Source organism: Urocitellus parryii, chromosome 2, assembly GCF_045843805.1.
Source record: "Urocitellus parryii isolate mUroPar1 chromosome 2, mUroPar1.hap1, whole genome shotgun sequence".
NCBI lineage: Eukaryota > Metazoa > Chordata > Mammalia > Rodentia > Sciuridae > Urocitellus > Urocitellus parryii.
In genome coordinates this window covers 36,819,252-36,841,180 of record NC_135532.1, presented here as the reverse complement: position 1 = coordinate 36,841,180, position 21,929 = coordinate 36,819,252, and the positions used below count along the sequence as shown (strand labels likewise).

The 21,929-nt window shown below is 42.5% G+C and overlaps 1 protein-coding gene across 1 annotated transcript in view; it reads right to left on the bottom strand.

Annotated features, from left to right (window-relative positions):
• The window catches only part of LOC113186292 (guanylate cyclase soluble subunit beta-2-like), a 48,945-nt gene that overhangs the window by 21,025 nt on the left and 5,991 nt on the right, over positions 1-21,929 (bottom strand). The window contains exons 2-7 of the mRNA XM_026393708.2: positions 19,041-19,135; positions 8,715-8,875; positions 5,079-5,178; positions 4,025-4,221; positions 2,750-2,861; positions 1,417-1,520 (exon numbers count right to left, since the gene is read on the bottom strand). Coding sequence (XP_026249493.2) covers positions 1,417-1,520; positions 2,750-2,861; positions 4,025-4,221; positions 5,079-5,178; positions 8,715-8,875; positions 19,041-19,107 — 741 coding nt within the window. The 5' untranslated portion in view covers positions 19,108-19,135. The remainder of the gene's footprint in view (positions 1-1,416; positions 1,521-2,749; positions 2,862-4,024; positions 4,222-5,078; positions 5,179-8,714; positions 8,876-19,040; positions 19,136-21,929) is intronic.

The window sequence follows — 21,929 nt, the reverse complement described above, 5'->3', positions numbered from 1 at the left end:
TAAGACCTCTCTGGGTCCTTCTGTCTCACTCACTAAGAAAGCAACTAGCAAGTTTTGTAGCACTGGATCTGACACCCAGGCCTGGTGAAGGAGTCTATTGAAGGGGTGGAGACACATCTTGCTGTCTCCAGAGAACACTCAGAAGGGAGCAGTAAAATGGGTATCCTTTACATAAAATGTCCAATGCAGCAGAGTGTTCAGGGACATGTAGCTTTACTAACCACAGGGAATCTACTAGGTGATAGAAATCGGCCTCATCTTTTCACACATGTATCATGAACTTGTATATATTCTACACCCAAAACTTAAAAAGAAAGGGGGTTTCTAAGTAGACCAGAATTTAAAATATTAATAGTGGTAGTAATAATAATAAGAAGAATTATGCTTTATGACACTGGAGAAAAGTCAAGGTTCATTACTTTATAATCACCAGGTTGTTTCATATAGGGGTATTTTTTTAACTCAGTGAATTCACAATTTCTTTGTGAATGACGAGTCCACTCAAATGAGTACGCTTCATAGACTCTGTATTTAGAAGTCAACTGGTAGGTGATGATGATTTAATATGTCTATTGGTAGCAATAAATTATCAGAGAAAATCAAAGTGGCTAAAAAGCCTTTTTTAAGATCTTTATTTATTTATTTTTGTACTAGGGATTGAACTCAGGGGCATTCAACCACTGAGCTACATCCCCAGCCCTTTTGTTTGTTTGCAGGATCTCAATAAGTTGCTTAGCCTTGCTAAGTTGCTGAGGCTGTCTCTGAATTTACAATCCTCCTGCCTCAGTCTCCCAAGCCACTGGGAATACAGGCATATGCCAACATGCCCAACAGCTGAAAAGCATTTTCACTGATTTTTTTGGGGTCAAATCAATTTGCCTACTTGTCCTTTAAATTCACAATCAATTCTGATTTATCCAGAATCAATTTATCCAGAGAAATTTCTAACAATCAAACTTAAAAGGCATGCTCACAACCCCCTCAAAACATGGCAGGAGACCGGCACAGACCTCTCCCCAACTAAGATGCAGGAAGTCAAGCATGGTAGGACTGAGACATTGAGAGTGGTCCCAAGGATGGTGGGAGATGATGCTTAGAATCACCCAATGTTGCTACTGATGTCTGTGTGCATAGTGAATGCTAGCGTCACTTCTTTTTGCATTTATTTATTTGAATGGTAAACTTTCCCATTCATTCACTAGTTCAAACCTCCTTTCCATATCTACCTAGATGATCCTGAATCCCAGTTTCCAGAAGATGCCACAACCAGAATCCAAGACAATGGTTCTGCCAGGCTAAAAACCCTGGGAACTTAAAAGTCTCCTAAGACTATAAATCACCACCCTCCCCCCCCACCCCCCCCCACCCCCGCTTCCCTGGCTTATTCCCAACCCCAAGAGGGAATAGTGCTCTTACTGCTTCATCAAAGATAATGTGGAAAGGAAAAGCCTCACAGAACGTCTTTGCTTCAATCCAGAGACTCTCAGGATAAATGGGCTCGAAGGTGTCCCTGAGGTGCCCTGGACACAGAAAGAGAAAGTCCTAATGAGAAGCAGCTCCTGCTGTGGCCCTCGCACAGAGCCCAGCTCAGGACGGGGATAGAATCTTAAGTGTTTCACAGGCAAAGTGTGATCCCCACTCTTTAGCCCAGGCTCCCTCGGCGTCTCCAGATGGCCCCAGCAATTCTTCTTCCAAATTAAAACAAACAGAAAACTTGCTACCAGGTTGAGAAACCCTTCTGCCCCCTGCCAAGTTTCTGCCCGCCGCTCAAGAGTTACTGGGCCAATTGAGTGTGTCTCACCATGAAAACAGAGTCGGCATTGAAATGGTGACAGCCAGACAATGAGTGTGCCCGGCCCAGCATCAGGGACATTTGCCATGGAGCTTTTTAGACTGACAGTTTTGGGTGGCACATGAAAATTTAACCAACAGTCCTATTTGGCAGGGGGTAGAGATTCGAAATGGAGCCTTTTTGATATGAAAATCTCCTAGACAAAGGATGTCAATTGCATGTTTGACTCATTTGCCACGGCTTGAAGGACTCAAAATGCAGTTCTTTGAGCCCTGCAGACCTTCTCCCAGATGCATGTCACCTGACCCTGAGGTCATGACGAGGAGCATCTAGCTCCATTCTTACTGTGGATCGGAGCCCTTGTTCCAGCTCTGGCATTAGGTGCCGGTTGTTAGGCTGGCTTAGTACCCATGGGAGTGCCAGAGAGAGCCTACTACACTCATTTTGCAAATGGAAAATTGAGGACCTTATCCAGGGTCATATAGCTCCTCAGGGACAAAGCCAGAAATCTTTCTTGGCTCTTGATCCAGTGTCCTTTACATTACTGGATGACCATGGTTATTATCCACAGATTTCCAGCCCAGAAACGTGTACCAATCAAGAAGGCCTGGATCCAGAGGAGGAGTTAAGGAAACCCCGTTGTTCTTGACAATAACTCAGCCTCTATCCGTCTTCCTCCTCAGCAGTCACCAGTTGGTACTAATTCCAATCCTCCCTCCAGCGGCTTAGGAGAGATGTCTGTGTATTATCCAGATGTATAGTATTACCCAATGGACGGCAAGTTAGTATGATATTTTAAAGTTAAAAAAAAATCTGACCACTAAATCTAAGCTCTGCAGAAATCAGGGGGCATCAATCACAGAGAACTTGGTCCCATTTGTGCATGGAGGCTGCTTCCCCTGGGAACCAGGCAGTCTTTCTGATCTAAGAGCCCAGGCTGGGAGCACACCCACCTACCTTTTCCAAAAGTGACTATACTTCTCACAACATCCCAGTTGGATTTCTTCACAGGACAAACAGAGACACTTAAATATTTTTCCTTCATCCTAAGGAAAGCTGCCTGAAGAGCCTGCAGAGAGAGAAGCACAGGTGCCCAGTCACATGACTGGAGAGGCACAGCCCCATTTGCTGTGATGGGGCCCATCTTTACAGTAGAACAGTGTCCATGGCCGGTGGGACAGTGCGAGGTTTGTGACATCAATGCTACCAAGATTTTTTTTTTTTAAATCTAGTTAATCCTCATATTGTTTCTCTACCAAAGGCAGCAAGAACGATTCACATCTCAAGAGGAGACCAGGGTGATATCTGGCAGGAAAGTCACATGCAACATCTTGACTTTCTGTGGTTGAAGACTCTGCAGTAAACCCTGAGATGGGCTTTGAATGCCCTGAGACATAAACACTGTGTGCTTCCGGAATCACAGACTTATCTGGATATTTGTACCAGCTACATGGACAGAGAGAGTTGTTCTCCTAATATATAGGGTACCTAAACTGGCAATGATCATCTCATGAGTTGCAGTTGAGGTGACCAAGCACAGAATTTGAGTGGACTTTGGGTCTGTGACTAGCATTGAGGAGGTGAAGTCAGCTTATTTTAGGAGGATTGTAAAGTAAGCCAAACTTCAAAACCTTTATCTGGCATTTTTATGGGTGAACATTTTTTCCAGGCGAAGGTGCATGGCAGAGAGTCTCTGATATCCAGTTAAACTTAACCCAGCAGTTCTCCACACCCACCCTGGGGACATTGGTAATGCCAGGAGGCTTTTGGTTGCCACAATGGAGAAGGCAGGGTTCTACTAGCATCTAGTGGGTGGACATGGGAAGCTGCTTCACATCCTGTAATGCAGAGGACAGCCCATCACAACAAAGAACTTTATAATCCAAAAGTTCAGTAGTTCCGCGCCTGGTGGCACAGGCTTGCCATCCCAGCTACTCAGGAGGCTGAGGCAGGAGGATCACAGGTCCAGGCCAGCCTGAGCCACTTAGTGACAACTGTTTCAAAATAAAATAAAATAAGGTACTGGGGATGTAGCTCCGTGGCAGAGTGCTTACCAGAAGTGTGAGTCCATGGATTCAATCTCCACTATGACAAAAACAAAAACAAAAAACACCCTGCCTCAACTCCACTATTAGAAGGTCCAGTTGATTGTGTTGTTTGCATAGATTGTGCCAAGACCGGTATCTCTACTTGGGAGAATTTTGCTTTCTGAATACGCCACAAACCCAGTACCTCTTGCTCTCTTCTGATGTCCTCACCATCCTGCAACCCGTTTGGTTTTGCCCTTCTAGTCTGCCTGCGAGTCTTCTGTACAACCAGAAACACAACATGCTCTTTTTTCCCTGTCCTCTCCACTTCTTCATTCACATCAAGGATATCCATGGTCACGTCCATGTCAAAGAAGTCCTTAGCCACAGCCTCAATGATACCTGCAGCAGAAGGACACTTAGCAGTTAGGGATGGCAGAAGGCAGTGTGTCAACAAACATCAACCAAAAATCAAGTCATACAACTTCTGATGAATTTTCCAAGGTTCACAAAGCCCAGGACCTGTCTCAAGACATACAGCATATGACAGATGAGTAAAATAGAAGTACTTAGAGATTTAATTTGTCCATGCCTGGATACCAAATATATCCTGCTGTTCCCATTTCTAGTTCAGCATCTATTCGTTTGGTTTTTATTTCAGGAAGGCATGTAACCTCCTTAAACAAACAAACTAAAAATAATGTAAGCAAAATTCGGTTGTAAAAGCATTAAGAATCATGATGGCAAAGTTTTCTTTGGGAATCTATCCCAGGGTTAAAGTACACAGTGTGGAGAAAGGATGTGTGAAGATGTTCATCACAGTCTTGTTTACAATAGCAAAAGATTAGTATTGATGAAAAATGCAGCAATAGAGGGCTAGCTAAGATAACTACAATATGCAATATCATCCATCCATTTAAGACGTGGCTATGTGAAAACATGGAAGCGTGCTTTTTCTACCATGCTCAATTTTTTTTTAGAAAGAGCCAATACAAAATAGTATCTATATAAATATCATAATTATGTAAACACCTGCATAATTCAAAATGTTCAACAAAAAATAAAAATTATTCTTTCTTTTGGCATTTTGGAAACTTATTTTAAAAGCTCGAGGGCTTTGGAAATAATGATCAAGATGACATGGAATCAGATAGGAGAAGGGACAGAGCTCCCAGCCCACATCTGGCTCGTGGCTGTCCTGGAGAGTTTGTGGGCAGATTTCCTTCCTCCAGAGGCCTCAGAACTAAGCCACTGCCTACCTGGCACGATGTGGCACAGACCACGCCTGTCCGAGTAGTAATGCAGAAGCATTTCTCCATCGGCCCCTCTCTCCACACGAAACGATGGTGCGTTCATCTCCTAATTAGAAGACACAACACGTTTCTTCCCAGGGAAAATAAATTGTTTAAGCTATGACGTCAAGGCTCTGGGAACAGGACTTTCCACCATAGCATGCAGAACTATATCCCGGCCTCTTTCCAGTCACACAATACCGACCACGGTTTCTCAGCTCCCATGTGTCAGGAATTTCCTTCTGTACCCAATTCCCTAAATAGCATTTTATGGCAACTGTTGTCTCCATTTTCAAGAGGAGGAGCCTGAGGACCAAGGAAGTTAAACCTAGATGAACAGTAGAACAATGGACCACCCCCAGATTGAGCCTTTGTCATGTGCCAGGCCTCTTCCAGCTGCGTTCCAACGGGTGCTGGCCAGAAGGCACCAGGAGGCCTCTGTGAGTCTCTGTAGACCTTGGCCTGTGACTAAGTGACCAAGGGCCTCTTCACCCACAGAAAGATCAGGGGCTCAGAGGAATCTGCAAGTGAAATGAATTAATGAGTTTCTTGCTGTGGTATCAAATCGCACATTTGGAAAACAGAACCCTGAGGGAGACATCAGAAAAACTTCTCTTTCTTCAGGAGTAAGTGTTGACATTCACGTATGCCCAATCTCATGAAGGTGAGATACTTGGGAATGAAAGGTACACACTTTGCCTGGAGAATTCTCTGACAGAAGCAACCGTCTCTCCTGCTTCCCCCACCCTCTTCTAATTTTTCACTTCGAGACAGGGTCTTGCTAAATTGCTCACAGCCTCCCAAATTTCTAAGACTGGTTTTGAACTTGAGATCCTCCTGCCTCAGCCTCCCGAGTCTCTGGGACTACAGGCATGTGCTACCATGCCCCGCTCTCCTGCTTGATTAGCAGGCAACTCAGCACCCTGGACTCACAGCTTTTGATCTCAGAGAGGGATGAGATGAAGAAGGTGGATGTGTTTTTTATGAGATCTTTGTCCTGTCTCCTAATAGAGGGTTGCTAGTTAAAATGTTTTTTTTTCCCTTTCCAAATAAATTTCCATATTCCCAAAAGTATGTATATAGATAAAAACATTTGTTGGTATGTATGTGTGTTTAGTATATCTTTACCAAATCTAAAGAGGATTTGATGAAGTATGCATAAAGAGGAAATTAAAAGTTCATTTAAAAACTATATCCAAATTCTACAGTGAAAGTAAAGCAATTCAGTACAGAGGGGCTGAAATAGAGATTCACGTGCTCCTGCCAACATCCCCCTGAAGCCATCTCCAAGCCAGACCTCTTCCCAGACATTTCCAGAAGTTCATGCTTTTGGTTCTTATGGTTGATGTCTCCAAGTTTCTAAATAATGCAGTTATAGTTTTACTTATTGATTAACATAAAACATTTTTTTAAAAATGGAGAATAAGGCAAAGGAAAAAATGATGCCAAGCAGCCGAAAGCAAGGCCTTTTTCAGACAGATGTGGCTGGGTGTAGGTTATTGCTCAACCACCCACAGTATGGGTGAGTTTGGAGAGTGTCTTGACCCTTCTGGGCCTCAGTTTTCTTATAGAGGGGAAAATAAGAGTGCTTAATCTTACAGGCGTTAAGAGGACAGTTCATTTAGCACAATAATTACCAGTCAATGAAGGTTAGCTAAAAAATAACAAGACTAAAGGCACACTTTTAACCAGGGATGTGTTCCTTAAAGTTGGAATCATTTTATTTATTTTTGCCTAAAGAGACCATCTTTAATCCTTTGTCTAGTATAAACCACTATATAGCTATCAGGTATCATTGCATAAAGTTCATCCTAACTTGTGTGTTATAGCAATTTAATATTTTATTTATTTGATTATAGGCTAAATGTCCTGACATAACCCAGAGAGGTTCTAGTCTAAGACTTCTCTATTAGTATGGTTTTGGCATATGTGGGGCAAGAGGTGGTTAACTAGTATAGGAAGGGTATCAGTGTTGGGTATAAAAATCACAGCCATGGGACTTCAGAATCTCAATTCCTTTCACTCTCATTCATGAAAGTGAGAGTAATATCAAGGAAACAATATCTGAAACAGTAAAAACATTCCATAATATTTTTATTTAATAAATAAATTAAATATTGACACCTCCAGAACCATGACTCAATATATTAACCAAATTTCAGGTGATATTAAAAATATTATGGAAGTTTATTAAAGGATCCTAACTGTATTTCTTTCTATTCTAATAGTTGTGCCTTTAGCTAAGAAACCTGATAGAAAGTTGCCATGCAAATTCTCAGACTTTTAAAACTGTTCCTATTGAACAGAAAGAAAGAAAAGGAGAAGGAAGAGTTGCTTATGAAATGCCTGTTCTGAGCCCATCATAACGCTAAGGACTTTTATATGCTCTCTCTTTTAATCTGCACAACTCTATGAGGTAGGTTATTTATTCCTATTCCTTTTTGTCTTTGTGTCTAATGACTTAAAAATTGTTTAGTACATACTAGGTGCTAATTAAATAAATTTAATTAAATAAACAAGTGGGCAACAACTTGCCCAGGATCACACAGCTGGTAAGTCACAGTTCTGCTCAGACAGTGACATCTGGCCTCATTGCCCAGACTCTTTCCACTCCCACCACCTCAAGAAGTTCATGTGACAACAATAGAACAGGCTCACAAACTCACTCTTCCTGAAGTAGGATGTTTCCAAGCCTCTGATTACTTATTCAAAATATAGAGAAAATAACCTTTTTCCCCCAATTTTACAGATACGTACAAGTGCACATAATAGTGACGTGCTTTAAAATACATAACGCTTTTATCCTCACGACAACCCTGCAAAGGTTGTCACTATGAACACTAAGTCTAGAAATAGCGACGAGGTTGGTAAAGTAAAGGTGTCCTAAAAATAAAATATTTTACATAAAATAAGAAACTGTTATCATGCTATGTGAAATGCTACTTGATCGTTTCCATAAAGTACTTTGTCTAAAAAAAAAAAAAAAAAGGTGGTGGGGGGGGGGGTCTAGGCATTTGAATTTCCAATGATCTCTCCAAAGAAGAAAAGCAAGGCACGAACTCCAGAAGGACCTATCCCAGAAGGGAAATTAGTTTCTTAACACCTCCGTCAGTCACCCCATGGGTTAATCAGAGTTGGATGGTTTCCGATTCTGGCTCTTGGCCCTGTCGAGTCTTTCCTCCTGATACTTGAATAACACGAATCTGGCTGCATAAGCTATTTATCAGCTCCATCCAGACCAGGAAACCTTAGGAGAGATTTTGCAAATCCACTGAAACCTGATTGTTTTCCAGTCTTTGTTGCCATTGTGATCAGCCTCCTAGATTGAATTCCAAGCCAGCTCTACTGCAGAGGCCTTCCCTCATCACAAAATCTGTACCCCCCCCTCTCTTTTTTGGCCAGGCAGTTTATAAAGGTGGCCAACAGGTATTTATTTTCCTTTTCTTTCCCATGAGAACTCTTGCACCAGGGACCAAGGGTTCTGCATGCAACAGACAAGCAGCAGTTCCCTTCCACCCACTCTTCTTTGCAGGGAGGGAGGAGATGGCTCAGAATTTGCTTCTTCTCAGGATCACCAAGATTACCAGGCCCAGGTGGTCTTACCTGGTAAGAGAGTGCAAGGTAACTGTGGAGGGCATCCAGGTTTTCAATAAACTCCGTGAGATTTCCTCCCAGGGTCCTCAGCATTCTGTCGTAGCCAGACATCTTACAGAATTTAAAGAAGTATTCTCCAAAGAGTTTCAGAATGGCTTCCATGGACACACCTGTGAAATCCAAAGCATACCCTGCCATAAAGTCCCTGCAAGGTGTTCGTCCTCCCTTGGTATTCATTTATTTTCAAAGTGTCCAAATCCTGTCTCTGTGAGACTTTCTGAGCCACCATCCAAGTCTTCACCTTCCTCATTAGTGAAATGTCATCACTAACGTCAATGTCATGAGGCCATTGTGAGGAGCTCAGTGCAATCCTGGAACCTTCTGGGTGCTCATTAACCATGAGTTCTTTCCAATCCCCCCCAATCCCAGTCTTTTTCATGACATCCATGGCAAATATTTTCCTGTGGTCCAGGAGGGGATTCAGAGCTATTGTTCCCCCTTGACCACTGCCTCCAGTGGTCAGGTCAAGGGCACAGAGCAGCCCTCTGCAATCTTTTCTACCACTCCTACATCTTCAAATACATGGTCTAAAGTGCAAAGTTCAGCTCTTATAAATGGCTAATGTAGCAGTGCAAAATCAATTCCACCAAAGTTTTTATCATAATTTACCCAAAAGATGATAACAAACGCCTGCAAAGACTCCCTCTCTCTCTGGGCCTCACCAGATCATGGTTGCCCTTCAACGTTCAGTTTTCACATCACATTCTCCATGAAGATCTGTCTGAATATCCCATGTCCTGCTGACTTCACTTTTCCTAAATGTTGCACTTTTTCCCTCCTGTTTCTAGGGTTAGGCAGCAACCTCGCCTTCCATGTTTTCTGAACTGGACACAAAGTGGGTGCTTGATGAATTTCTGGGGTTGGGTTTGCTGCACCAGGTGAGAAATGCTGCCCACCTCTCCCACTCCCCACCTGTACTGTTTGTGTAGTAAATAGTTTTAAAGAATAGTCCGTAGTTCCTGCAGCACCCATTGTCAAAGTTATTTTACCAATGCTTGTCAATTTCTTGGAAGGTAGATAATGTTATTTTCATGTTCCCCTTTTTCCACATGAGCCCATTAAGGTTAAGTCATCTTTGTGAATTGCAGAGACCAGATTTGCTGAAGAGGCTATAAATCTAAAGTCAGTGCCTCCTTCTACTATAACCCACAGTCTTTGGAGTAGCAGTTAGGGAAACAAGTGTCTCCCCAAGGCAATGGCTACCTATGGACTGTCACCATTGGCAAAAGGAGGAAGGACATCTATTCATCCTGCTGACCTAGAGCTCCTGGAAGGAACACTCTTACTTATGGTGGACTTGGGACTCATGTGCATGCTAGGGGCCAGGGAGAAGGTCCAGAATACTCAGATTTATAGGATTCACAATTCCTCTACTGCATATGAAATCATGTTAGTGTTTCATATGCTTATGAACTCTAGGATGCTAGCTGGATCTGGAACTCACAACAAGGGGACTTCTAGGTCTGCTGAGCTCTCTGGAACTGGGTCATACAAAGGGACAGGGGATGAGAGGAGTCCTGAACACTTTTCAGCCAGTCCTGGCTTCCTAAGATGGAAGCCAGGAACAGCAGTTTCTCTACAGTTCTTTGTCCTTAGCTAGACTTCTGAGCAGATAATTGTTCTGTCATCTGAGCAGGACAAAGTCCCCACTGAATTGGTCTGGTCTCATCTGACTGAGTTATATACATATTTTTCACAATTTGTTAGCCGCATCTGTATCTGGATAAAGCTTGGGATGGTAGGGTGGGAGGTGGTCCCTGCCTCCATTGCATCCTTTGTTTGGGGTCCGTCCTAGCTGGATGCAGGCAGGCTTGTCAACACCAGGAGCCATGCCAACTCTTAAGTTAACTGACGTAAATTCTACTCAGGTTCTTTCCAACACTTCTGAGTTCCTGGAAGAACTCCTGAAAAATAAATGAACAGGTGGGAAATTGTTCCTTCCCCTCTCCTTCCACCTTTCCTTTCCTTTCCTTCTAAATCTAGCTTATTCTGGCTGGGAAAAACGAAAAAGAAAAACAGCTGTTCCTTACAGCCGGCAGCCTGGAGCTCTGAACAGGTGCATCCTGTTACCCACCAGGAAAAGCTCAGGTCCCTAAAGCCTTCCTTCTCCCCGGGACCTCTCCCAGGAGGACCAGGCTGTGTGCAGGCCAAGCAAAGTTATGTTCAAGTGACAGTGGCAGCTTTGTGTAGAAAAGCTGCCTGCTTGACTTTTCTTTTATATCTGAAAATTTACAAAAATCCATGAAGCTGCTCGTTCCAGACCCTGGTTATTTTGTTTCTGGGCACCCAGCTCTGTTAACAGGAAAGGACATCTGGCTGAGAGACTAACTGTTCCTTAAACAACAATCTTGGGCTCGGGTGTGGCGCTTTCCATCTGTGCTGGGTTTGGGGCTGCTGCTAGGATTCTTGGTTCAGAATGCTTGTCCAGCAGAGGACAAAGGCCTGTTCTTAAATTCAACACCTGTCTTGGTTTTTTGATACGGTTTCACCTCAGTGAATTTAGAATTCCAAGGGCCTCCTAAGTCACAGGGTGTCAGGAACATATTGAAAATGATAAGAAAATGCAAGAACAAAATCAGCACACATCTGAGGTGCTTTAAAATGTTGTTTGATAGTGCAAGAGAAAATCCATAGTATGCATAGTTTTCTACCTTTTGTGTAAGAAAGAAAGGGAAATAGAGAAATGTGTATCTATCTGCTTATTTGTGCAAAATTAAACAACAGAAGAATAAACCAGGAGCTATGAAGATTGGCTACCTATGGGATTTTGGTGGGAATGGGATGGAAAAACTGTGATGGGGGATGCTACTTCTCTGAACATAACTTTGAATAGTTTGGCTTAAAGAATCATGTTCATGTTTCATATGCTTAAAATAAGCAAGATCAATAAGGAGAGGGAAAAACCCTAAGATGGAATACAAACAGAAACAAATTAACGGAACAATATTTCAGACTGAAGAGTTTTGAATAACACAAATACCCAGGGGGAAAAAAGTAACCTGTTAATATTTGAACACAGTATTTAGATTGCTTTGTCCCCAGGCCATAGACAAAAAAAAAATGTGAACAAATATTTAATTGGAGTTCAGCTTTCTTCCATCATTTAGGTTAACAATTCTGAAAATACTTCCTGAATATTCAAGAATTGAGCATATAAGTAAACATCTTAGAGCCTGTGGAAGACAGATTTCTCCCTGAGAAAGTGGTTACAAAAAGGAGAAGAGAAAGAACCCCGTAGTGTTGAATTAGAAAAAATTTAACATAAGACCACAAAAGTCATCATAGTATAGATAGATGATAAATGATAGAGAGAGAGATTGACAGATAGATAGATATGTATATTAGCATCTGTTTTCCAGGTCTGTTTACTGAGAGAGCCTGTAAGTAGTGACACCCCGGTCGTGATGAGCTCACCTAGCAATCAGATCTTGGTCCTTAAGTACCACTCTGCCAAAAGAAGCCGTTTCTCTACTTAGAGAAATGGGGCATGGTAGAAAGAATGAGATGAACCTATACCATTGTTTCATTCCAGAAAGTAAAGAGGAGATCAAAGAATGATAGGGACATATCAAAAGGGCACAGGGGCCAATTTAAAGGAATTCCTACTAGCTAAATCTTGGAGAATTTGAGCATCGAAATAAATAGTGAAAGTAAAGGATTGCAACCTATTTTTTAAAAAAATTAAATTTCAAGAGTCTTGCTTATTTAAATTGATATAAATAAACTCGGGAGAGAGAAAATTCTTCCTTATAGAACTCCAACTAACAAATGCAAGAAAGTCTATACTTAGAATATAACCATTTTACCAACATCATAAGTATTGACCCAGATAAAAATCATAACTGAATACGAAAATCCCAGAAGAAGGGGTTTGAAAAGCAGTACGATATTTGCATTGTCTGAATTACAAAGGGAAAACTAGTAATTTTACAGTGGAGCAAGCTGGCAGATTCCACTTTCACAGAGTGATCAATATTGACAGTAATAATAGGACAGCTCAATGATGAATTGGGAAGGATCACTTCTGAGCCAGGCACATTGGTGGATACCTGCAGTCCCAGCAACCCAGGAGGCTGAGACAGGAGGATCATAAGTTTGAGGTCAGCCTCAGCAACTTAGTGAGACTCTGTCTCAAAATAAAAATAATAAAAGGGATTATGGTTATAGCTCAGTGGTTGAGTATCTCAGGTTCAAGCCCCCAGCACCACAAAAACAAAAGAGAAAAAACAAACAAAAAAGATCACTTCTGAGGTCTTTCTACCAAGAAAGCATAATTGAAATTATATTACGAGAAACTATTAAATAATCAACTTTAAATAAATCCTGAATGAAGGAACATGCTGCCAAATAGCTGAGCAGAAGCTCCCAAAGATATTAATGTTATAAAACACAGAGATTCTGGAACACATCTAGGTTAAAGAACAATGAAAACACATGACAATTGGCATCATTCAAGTTTTCTTCTGTTTTAAAGGACATATGTGTCAAGTGGGGAAAATACTCCATAAAGTCTGTAGATTATTTCACAGAATCATATCAAGGCCCATTTCCTGAGTTTCATGTTGTACTGCAGTTATGTAAGATATTTTTTCACCAACAAAGAAGCATCATGTCTGTAACACAGTAACAATTTGGGGAGGGGGGGATGGATTATAGATACAGATATGGAACAAAGACAGAGCCAATATGGTTAGATGCTAACATCTGGGAAACACGGATGGAAAAGTATATGGGAATTCTTTGTGCTATTCTTACAAATCTTTTGTGGGCTTGAATTTATGTCAAAATGAAAAGTTTTTGCTGATTGCCCTGAAAAGACCTTAGGAAATCTTATATAATAAGACTGCTTATCCAAGGCCAGCTGAGATACAGCTGGAACCTGACTCTCCATAATATTATAAATTTTGTTGGATATAATCAGAGCATTATCATTACATTTTAAAATGTCTTTATCTTGTTAGAGACTCATACTGAAATATTTATGGGAGAAATTATGGGAAACCTGAGATTTGCCTTCAGACATTCCAGCAAAAATAAAAACAGAAAAGGGGTGGAGAGACCAGATAGATGAAATAAGATTGTCAAAATCCTGACAATTAGTGAAACCGGGCTATGGGCCTGTGGCCTGCAGTATACGACTCTCTACTTTGGGATATGTATTAAAAGTTCTGTTAAAAAGTGGTTTTGATTTTGTTTCAGTGAAAGGCTTCTTTGTTAGCAGGGAAATAACCATCACAAAGCATCTCGGCTTGGCTTCCCAGGAGCAGTGCAGAGCCTCCTAACAGGCTTTTAAATTGGAATGATGTATGAACTTGAACTTTCTGACTTAACAAGCTTGGCTCTTCGGTGTTGCCAGGAAATGTTTATTTTTTGCTGGGTTACAGCTCCACGGACTGGAAAAAGCAGAGGTGCACCGTCCAGGGCAGCGGGAGAGGGGCCACCTGCTAAGGCCCCAATGAGGACTGGCATGTGGCTGGCTGAATGCAGCAAAATCACCGCCACCTACACTCAGCCTTCTGGGCAAAGGGTCCGCATGGGGCTGGATGTCTCATAACCCCTCCCCAGCTCCCACCTCCAAAATATAGGCAATGGGAGTTATTCGTTATGTGACCTTTCTAGGTCCCCCCAAAAAAGCACATGCTGTCCCACAAGACAGGGAAACATGCTCTACGTCTTAGAAAGTTTTCCATAGCTTTACTATCCAAAGGATGAAGCTTGAGGGCGGGGCCGCTGACGTCACCGCTGTTTTACCCCAGGGGAACTGGCACCAGGTGACCTGATGAAGGGAGGAGATGGCCAGGAGGCCCACCCACATCGGCCTGATTCCAAAACCCTCACCAGCGACATCGCCAACATCTCCTCTCATCTGCGGGATTCAGAACTGGCCTGGGAATCAGGATTGGAACCAAACTTTCAGTTGGTTGCCCAGTCTGGGTTACTGGTCCCACCCTCAGAGGGCTATAGTAAAGAGTAAATGTCAGAATGCCTGCTTTTGGTCATGGTATATTTTAAATTTGTAAATTTTAAGTCATTACTCTTGTTTTTGAAGAAGTAAGTGCAAAAACGGGCTGTTGGCATTTGCTGAAGGCTAACTGTTGAAACATACTTCATTACGGGTTTCTTCGCAGGCAAAGTCTAGACAGACACAGCTGTGCCAAATGGCTGTTGGGTGTTGTTTTGAATTTTGTCACTTCAGATCACTAATAACCCACTTACACACTAAGTAGGCACTTATTCACATACAGAACAATTCCTTATGCAACGCTCAACCTGCCATCTGGTCCCATCCTGAATTATGCTAATTAGAAAGCACAGAGCTATGCAGTGGCAGAGGGGTCTGGAAAAGTCCCAGCAATTGCTTCAAGGTAGGGAAACCGCATCCTGGGGCCCACTGAGAGAGCAAAGCCCCCACCGGGAAGAAGCAGCATGCTCTCTCTTTGTCCAAGGGAGGAGTCGGCCTCCACTGACCAGTATATTTTATTGAACAGTAAAATGCCCTTCTTGAAGTCTTCCTTTGGCTGTGCCTCACTCTCTCCAAATCATGAGAGTTGTATATACACAGAGAAACCACATGGCCCAGGCTTCTTACGGGTATCCTGATTCCAAACCCCAACTTTTTATTTGAAAAATGTGTTCTGCCATTTTAGGTATGGGCCAACATGTTTTGAAGATAAACAAGGAAAAGGTTTCTGATATCCTAAGAGAGGCAGGAAGAAATCACAGGGATATACTTTGGCTTTGGGTAGAAAGTCAGTCCACACATGGGTCTATAAACTTGCTGCTGACTCTAAATGTGTGGGTGGGGCTGGGACTATGATTCCCATAGAGCAGGTGTGAGAGGGCACTTCTCTGCTAAAGGTGCCACCACACACTCGGTGTCTGCGAGCATGCACAATGACAAAGACAGACTGGGAGGACACAAGATACAAAGAGCATTTCTTTCTGGAGACCTAAAATATTAGAGAATAATTGAAGCCTTGCAGGTCAAGCAGTGGTCTCTCGACAGCTCAACTCTACCATTTTACCACAATCAGGGGCATAGACAATACGTTATAAAACAAAAATGGACATGACTATGTCACAGTAAGACTTTATTTACAAAAACAGGCAGAGGCTCAGATTTAACCCATTGGCTGTAAGTAGCTTGCTGACCCGGGATCAAAGGACTCACAATGTTATTTTTTATCACGGCCATTTGAAGGGAACAGTAAAGCCTGTGTCTACTTCTCAAGGACAGCATTAAGAGATACAAAACAGAAATAGCCCCTGCCTTCCTTTCAGTTTCAACGTCAGCTTGTATTTGCTGAATTCCATATTTGCTGTCACCCTGTACATTACAATACACCTTACCTTTGTTTTCTGATTTAATTCATTCCTTCCCACTACACTTTGAGGTATGTTCCTTTTTTTGGAGACCAACTCTCAAGGAAATTCTAGCCCAAAGTCACACAGCTGGTGTGACAGAGCAGAATCCAACCCCTCCTGCTCCTTCTAGAATAACAACAAGCTGCCCTATGGCAGAGGACACCCATCTCTTTCTGTTGCTGGGATCCCCTGAAATAAAAGCCAGAAAGAACTGGCTTAATTTTTTACCATCCATTTCCAGATCTATTGCCCTTTTCTTTCCTTCTTTCTTTTTTTTTAAGAGAGAGAGAGAGAGAGAGAGAGAGAGAATTTTTTAATATTTATTTTTTAGTTTTCGGCGGACACAACATCTTTGTTGGTATGTGGTGCTGAGGATCGAACCCGGGCCGCACGCATGCCAGGCGGGCGCGCTACCGCTTGAGCCACATCCCCAGCCCTCTATTGCCCTTTTCTATTTTCTAAGCTCAGCCCGAACTCCAGTTTTTCAGATCAGAAATACCCACCTCTCGTGGCAGAATTTTCACCTACTATTTTGTATTCTTTCCAGGGAGAGAACATAGATGAGAGGGTATAGTTGGACATAATTGAACTTGCTTGTGAGTCACCAGCCCTTACTGGGAATCACAGACCTGCAGAATTGTCCCCAGAGGAGCAGCACCTGGGCCTCGCCTATGTGGGGTGGTGCACTTTAAGATCAAGATGTCTGACTGTGTGGTTTGGAAACGCATCTGTGACATCATAGTTACACAATTTAAATTGTGTAAGAAAGCAATGTCTCAGAAAATAGAGCAGAAGCTCTTTGGCAGGTGCATCAAGCAAGGGGACTGACAGATACTACATGTTGAGAGAGAAGGTGCTCCTGGGAAGCAGAGCTGAGGCCAGAACCCAGGTCCCCTGACTCCCAGCCCAGAGGAGACAGTGTGGCACTGTAAAGAACATGCATCTTGGATTCAAGGCTCCATGTCGAAAGCCTAATGTCATCTGCTTGTTGCTAGACCATGTCCTGCACAAACCTCCCACACTGTCAGTGTGAGGGAAACAAAACAGGCTGGGCAGGAAGGGATGGGGTTGCAGGTACTAGGAACACCCACAGTTTCCAGCCCAGCTTTTCCTAGAATCTCTCTCTCTAAGATTCTTTGGAATCTTAGAGGGTGCGGGATGTCCAGCTGTTATTACTGGGAGGCCACTGGCATTAGGAGGGTCCCCAAGGTGCTGGTGCTCTTGGAGTGTGAGTTCCAGAAGCTGAAGGGATAAACCTGTTTCACTCCTGTTCACTATCTCCAATCTCAGGCCCAACCTTGTCTCGTTTTATGAAAGGTGCAGAAGCCAAGTGACTAGGGGCTACCACACATCTGGACGGAAATTATTTTAATGACCAAATGGTGTCCGGATTCCTCCGAGCTCCAATCGCCATCATCTTGCCAGGCCTTATTGCCCCCTCTGGCCCCTCTATGGCTCCACCACAGATCAGAGCAGCCTGATGAGCCAGGGCAGCAGGTGGCAAAGTTGGCAAGAGAAGCAGGTGACCGCCTCTTATTGGAAAAGGACTCTGATTGTCACATGAACCCAGCTTCCTAAGCTTCAGTGCCTTCCCCCTCCTGGCTTGGCAGAGACTTTTGGCCTCTCCTGCATGCAAATCCCCGGAAGGTATTCTGCATACAGTAGACAACTGGGAACGTGAGAAGAGATTCAGATGTCAGTCAAATTACCATGTGAAAATCAAGGGGAAAGCCCTCCAATCGATCAGTTCCAGGTGCATGAGTTAAAACTGGTCCAATCTTTTTAATTAGATAATTTTTCTGAAATTCAAAAGAGAGGGAAATAAGTGCAATGCCTCACCCAATACAGGTTGCATGTTACTCATCACGGCTGTGCTCTGGAGAAGCCACCTGTCCCTGTGGACTCAGGGTTAACTAGCTTTCCCAGGTGGGTTCTGAGGCACACCTGCAGGGGTGGTTATTGCAAAGGCTCAGACTGGCTATAACTGATAGCCATATCTCACAAATTGCTCTTGAAGACAGCAGTCAGTTTGCTGGGCTCCCAGAGGCACTATGAAAACTAGCTTAAAACCAGAGTCGCTGCTCCTTGACCCTTTGTGAGCTGCACAGGAACCAGCTTGCAGGCCCTGAGTGACAGGAAATGTCTTTCAAGAAACTACTATGTGCCAGATATCACACTGGATATTTTCACATACATTGTCCCAAACCTTGAAACATCTCTGAAAGGTAAATGTTACTATTTTCATCTGACCAACAAGAAAGCCATGACTGCTGAAGTAACTTGTCCTTGGTCATTAAAGCAGAAAAAGATCAAGCTAAAACTTGCTTTTGTCCTGTACCTCCTTCCCTTGGGTGTGGAGAGTGAACTGGTTCATAAAATAAACCATCCCTGTTGATAAACCTATGGGAGAAACATCCGGGAATATGTGCGTTGTTAGCAGGACCAGGCACATGTAGGTCCTCCGCACCCCCTTATGAACCTATTGTGGCATTTGAGGGTCTGGGAAGATAGACAAAATGAGCCATGGTAGAGAAGATGAGAGAAAGGTCCTCAATACCCTGCACAGCACTCCAGGTCCATTTCCAGATAAATACAAGTATGGTTGGCATAAGGAGATACTCAGTATGTGTGCATATGTATGTGTGTGTATATATATGTTAAATATTGTGTCTTTAAACAGAAGCACACATAAATTAATATTATACCTTGATCAGTTAACAAAAACATTGTGACTCAATACTTTCAGGAACCTAGCCCTGTATTTTATATTGCACTGAGGAGCACTGATTCAGTATTCACTAATTCAGAATTTGCACAACCTCCTAGAACATAACTACCATGAATAATGACAGCCACCTGTATTTTGCTACAGCAGCCCTTAGGACCCCAAAGGAGCCCTTCTCTGCTTACCTAGAACCTTGCAGGCCTCTTGGATGAGCTTAATGGTGATGATGTCATCATACACTGTGTAGGTCATGAAGGCATCTTGAACTTCTGCAGAAGCTCTGGAAGGCAAATCAAGGTGCCATGAACACCCAGCAATGGAGTTTAATTCAGGAATGTATATATTGACTCAGCAAGACATGGTACAGCCACACACTCCTAATCGTAAGGCACGTGAGGCACTGAAGTTCATGTGTGTCCCTACAAGACTTCCCTGAACACCAGTATGGACCAACAGTCTAGGGGACCTTGTGCCCAGAATTGAGAATCAATGGATTAGAAGTTCTCTGAATTTTCCTCCAACTGTAAGATTCCTAGTTTCGGTCCAGTGGTTTCTAAGCATTATTAGATGTAGCTATTCAGAAGAGCCAGGTGGGAACCCTGGGACAGACAAGGAGTGCCATAAACTATCACTCCATTAAGTGGGGTACTCTCTGTCGTATTGGGACAGGAAACTTCTACTGGCTCCCCACGGGCCTGTAGTCCTTTGTGAAACAAAACAGACAAAAACTTGTGCCCTCCTTTGGTGCCTATGAATAAAATAAAGACACAATGGGCAAGACCCCAGCTTAAGGAGTCACCTTACCTGTCCTGGCAGTGGTTCTGAGTATCTGTGGATGGAGCCCTCGAACATCCAGCCTAGCACCATCTGCCCCTGGTATCCTCAACCTGCAACTAGACCCTGACCTCCAAAGAAAGTCTTCTAAGGAAAGTCTGCATGATTCCCGTGGGGACCACCTGGTCCCAGAGGACCACCTTGCCCTGGAGGTGGGGAGGAGGGGTGGAAGGTAGAGGGAGATCAGGGCTGAGGTTCTATCACAACAGCTACCAGGTGAGAACACCTCCACAAGACACTGCTGAGAACAAATAAGTTGTCTACTCTATCAATAAAAATAAAATACAATACACACAATTTCCATCCAGTCATGCTAAAGGAATTATTATTATCTTTACAGAAAATGACATAAAATCATTGCCATATGAACAGGAAATTAAATGGAGCCAAAGATACAAAGTAACATTACCAAAGTGAGTCAGTTGGTTAATGACAGTAACAATAAAAACATTCTCTTTGAGCTTTTAGTGTTTCTGTTATCTGTCAGCTTTAATTTTTTCCTTCCTTCTAATAAATACAAACTCATTTTTTGAAGCTAAATTCCTATTTATAATTTTTTTCAATACTGGGGATTGAACCCATGGCCTCACACATGTTAGGCTAATGCTCTACCGCTGAGCTACATCCCCAGCCCCATTTTATATTTTGTGGGGAAGGTGGGTACTAGGGATTAAACTCAGAGGACCTTTAGCACTGAGCCACATCCCAGGCTCTTTTTACTTTTTATTTTGAGACAGGGTCTCTCTAAATTGCTTAGGACCTTGCTAAATTATGTAATCCTCCTGCCTCAGCCTCCCTAGCCACCGGTATTACAGTCACTTGCCATAGTGCCCGGCTCTGTTTTATAGGATTTTTAAAGAAAGATACCTAAAGGATATAAACTTTAGACCTCAAAATATCTACTTCCATTCTTACATATCTTCCATACAATCTCACTAAACAAAAAGATTTCTCGAACTTTACCTTTGAGGATTTTTTATTAGAGAAAAAGTTTCTACTTTATGTATGTAATATTATAAAATGAACTGTATTTTTTAAATGTCATATATTCTTGGAAGCTTCCACATGATCTTTTGGAGGTTGAGTCCTGCAGTTGAAATACTCTGGCCAAATGGATTCTTGAGGGCCCTCTGATGGCCCAGAGTTTGAGGCAGGTCGGTGAAACCAGCAAACCCGTTTATGGCCAGGAATGAAGCAGGAGTGGAAGGCCAGGGGACATTCTCAGATACAAGTAAAAAAATAATACCTCTTTGCTTCCAGCCACTTTTAAACTAGACTTTATTTGGAGGAAAACTAGGAGATGTGAAGGAAAGGGAAACTTGCGGTATCAAAGAAAGGGGTAACCATTTGTTTCAAATGTATGATATGTCAAGATCGTTGTATGCATGCTGCCCGGGTTCGATCCTCAGCACCACATACAAACAAAGATGTTGTGTCCGCCAATAACTAAAAAATAAATATTAAAATTCTCTCTCTCTCTCTCTCTCCTCTCTCTTTCTTAAAAAAAAAAAAAGATCGTTGTATTGTCATAAGCAACTAATAAAAAAAAAAAGAGAGAGAAAGGGGTAAGAAATTTGGTGAGTCCACAGGATGAAGAAGGGGGAAAATGGTGAATGGGAGCTGTTTCGATTTGTTCTGGCTCATCTCATTTCTCAATATAGAAATTCTCCTTGACTTATTGTGGGATTGCTTCCCAACACACCTACTGTTAAACAAAAATATTGTTAAATCAAAAATGCACATAATGTATCCAACCCACCAACATTATTGCTTAACCTAGCCTACCTTAAGTGCCCAGAACACTTAAATCACCCTACAGTTGAGTAAAATCTTCTAACACAAAGCCCATTTTGTAATAAAGTGCTGAATATCTCTTGAAATTTACTGAATACAGTACACCATAGAGTCCAGTATTGGTTGTCCACCCTTAGAATCAAGGGGTGACTGGGGCCTGCTGCTTCCTGCTACTGCCCCACATGGTGAGAGATTATCACACCCAATGTTGCTTGCCTGGGAAAAGATCCAAATTCAACATGTGAAGTCCAATTTCTACTGGACACATATTGCTTTTGTACCGCTATAAAGTTGAAAAGTCCTAGGTCAAACCATCATAATCTAGGGACCAACTGTACTTGAAAGGATGCCTTTCAGAATGTCAATTTCTTTTTCAGAGAAAGTGAAAAAGCGAATAAGCAGATAAACAAAATAGCACTTCCTATTTAGCAAAAAAATAAAAAATA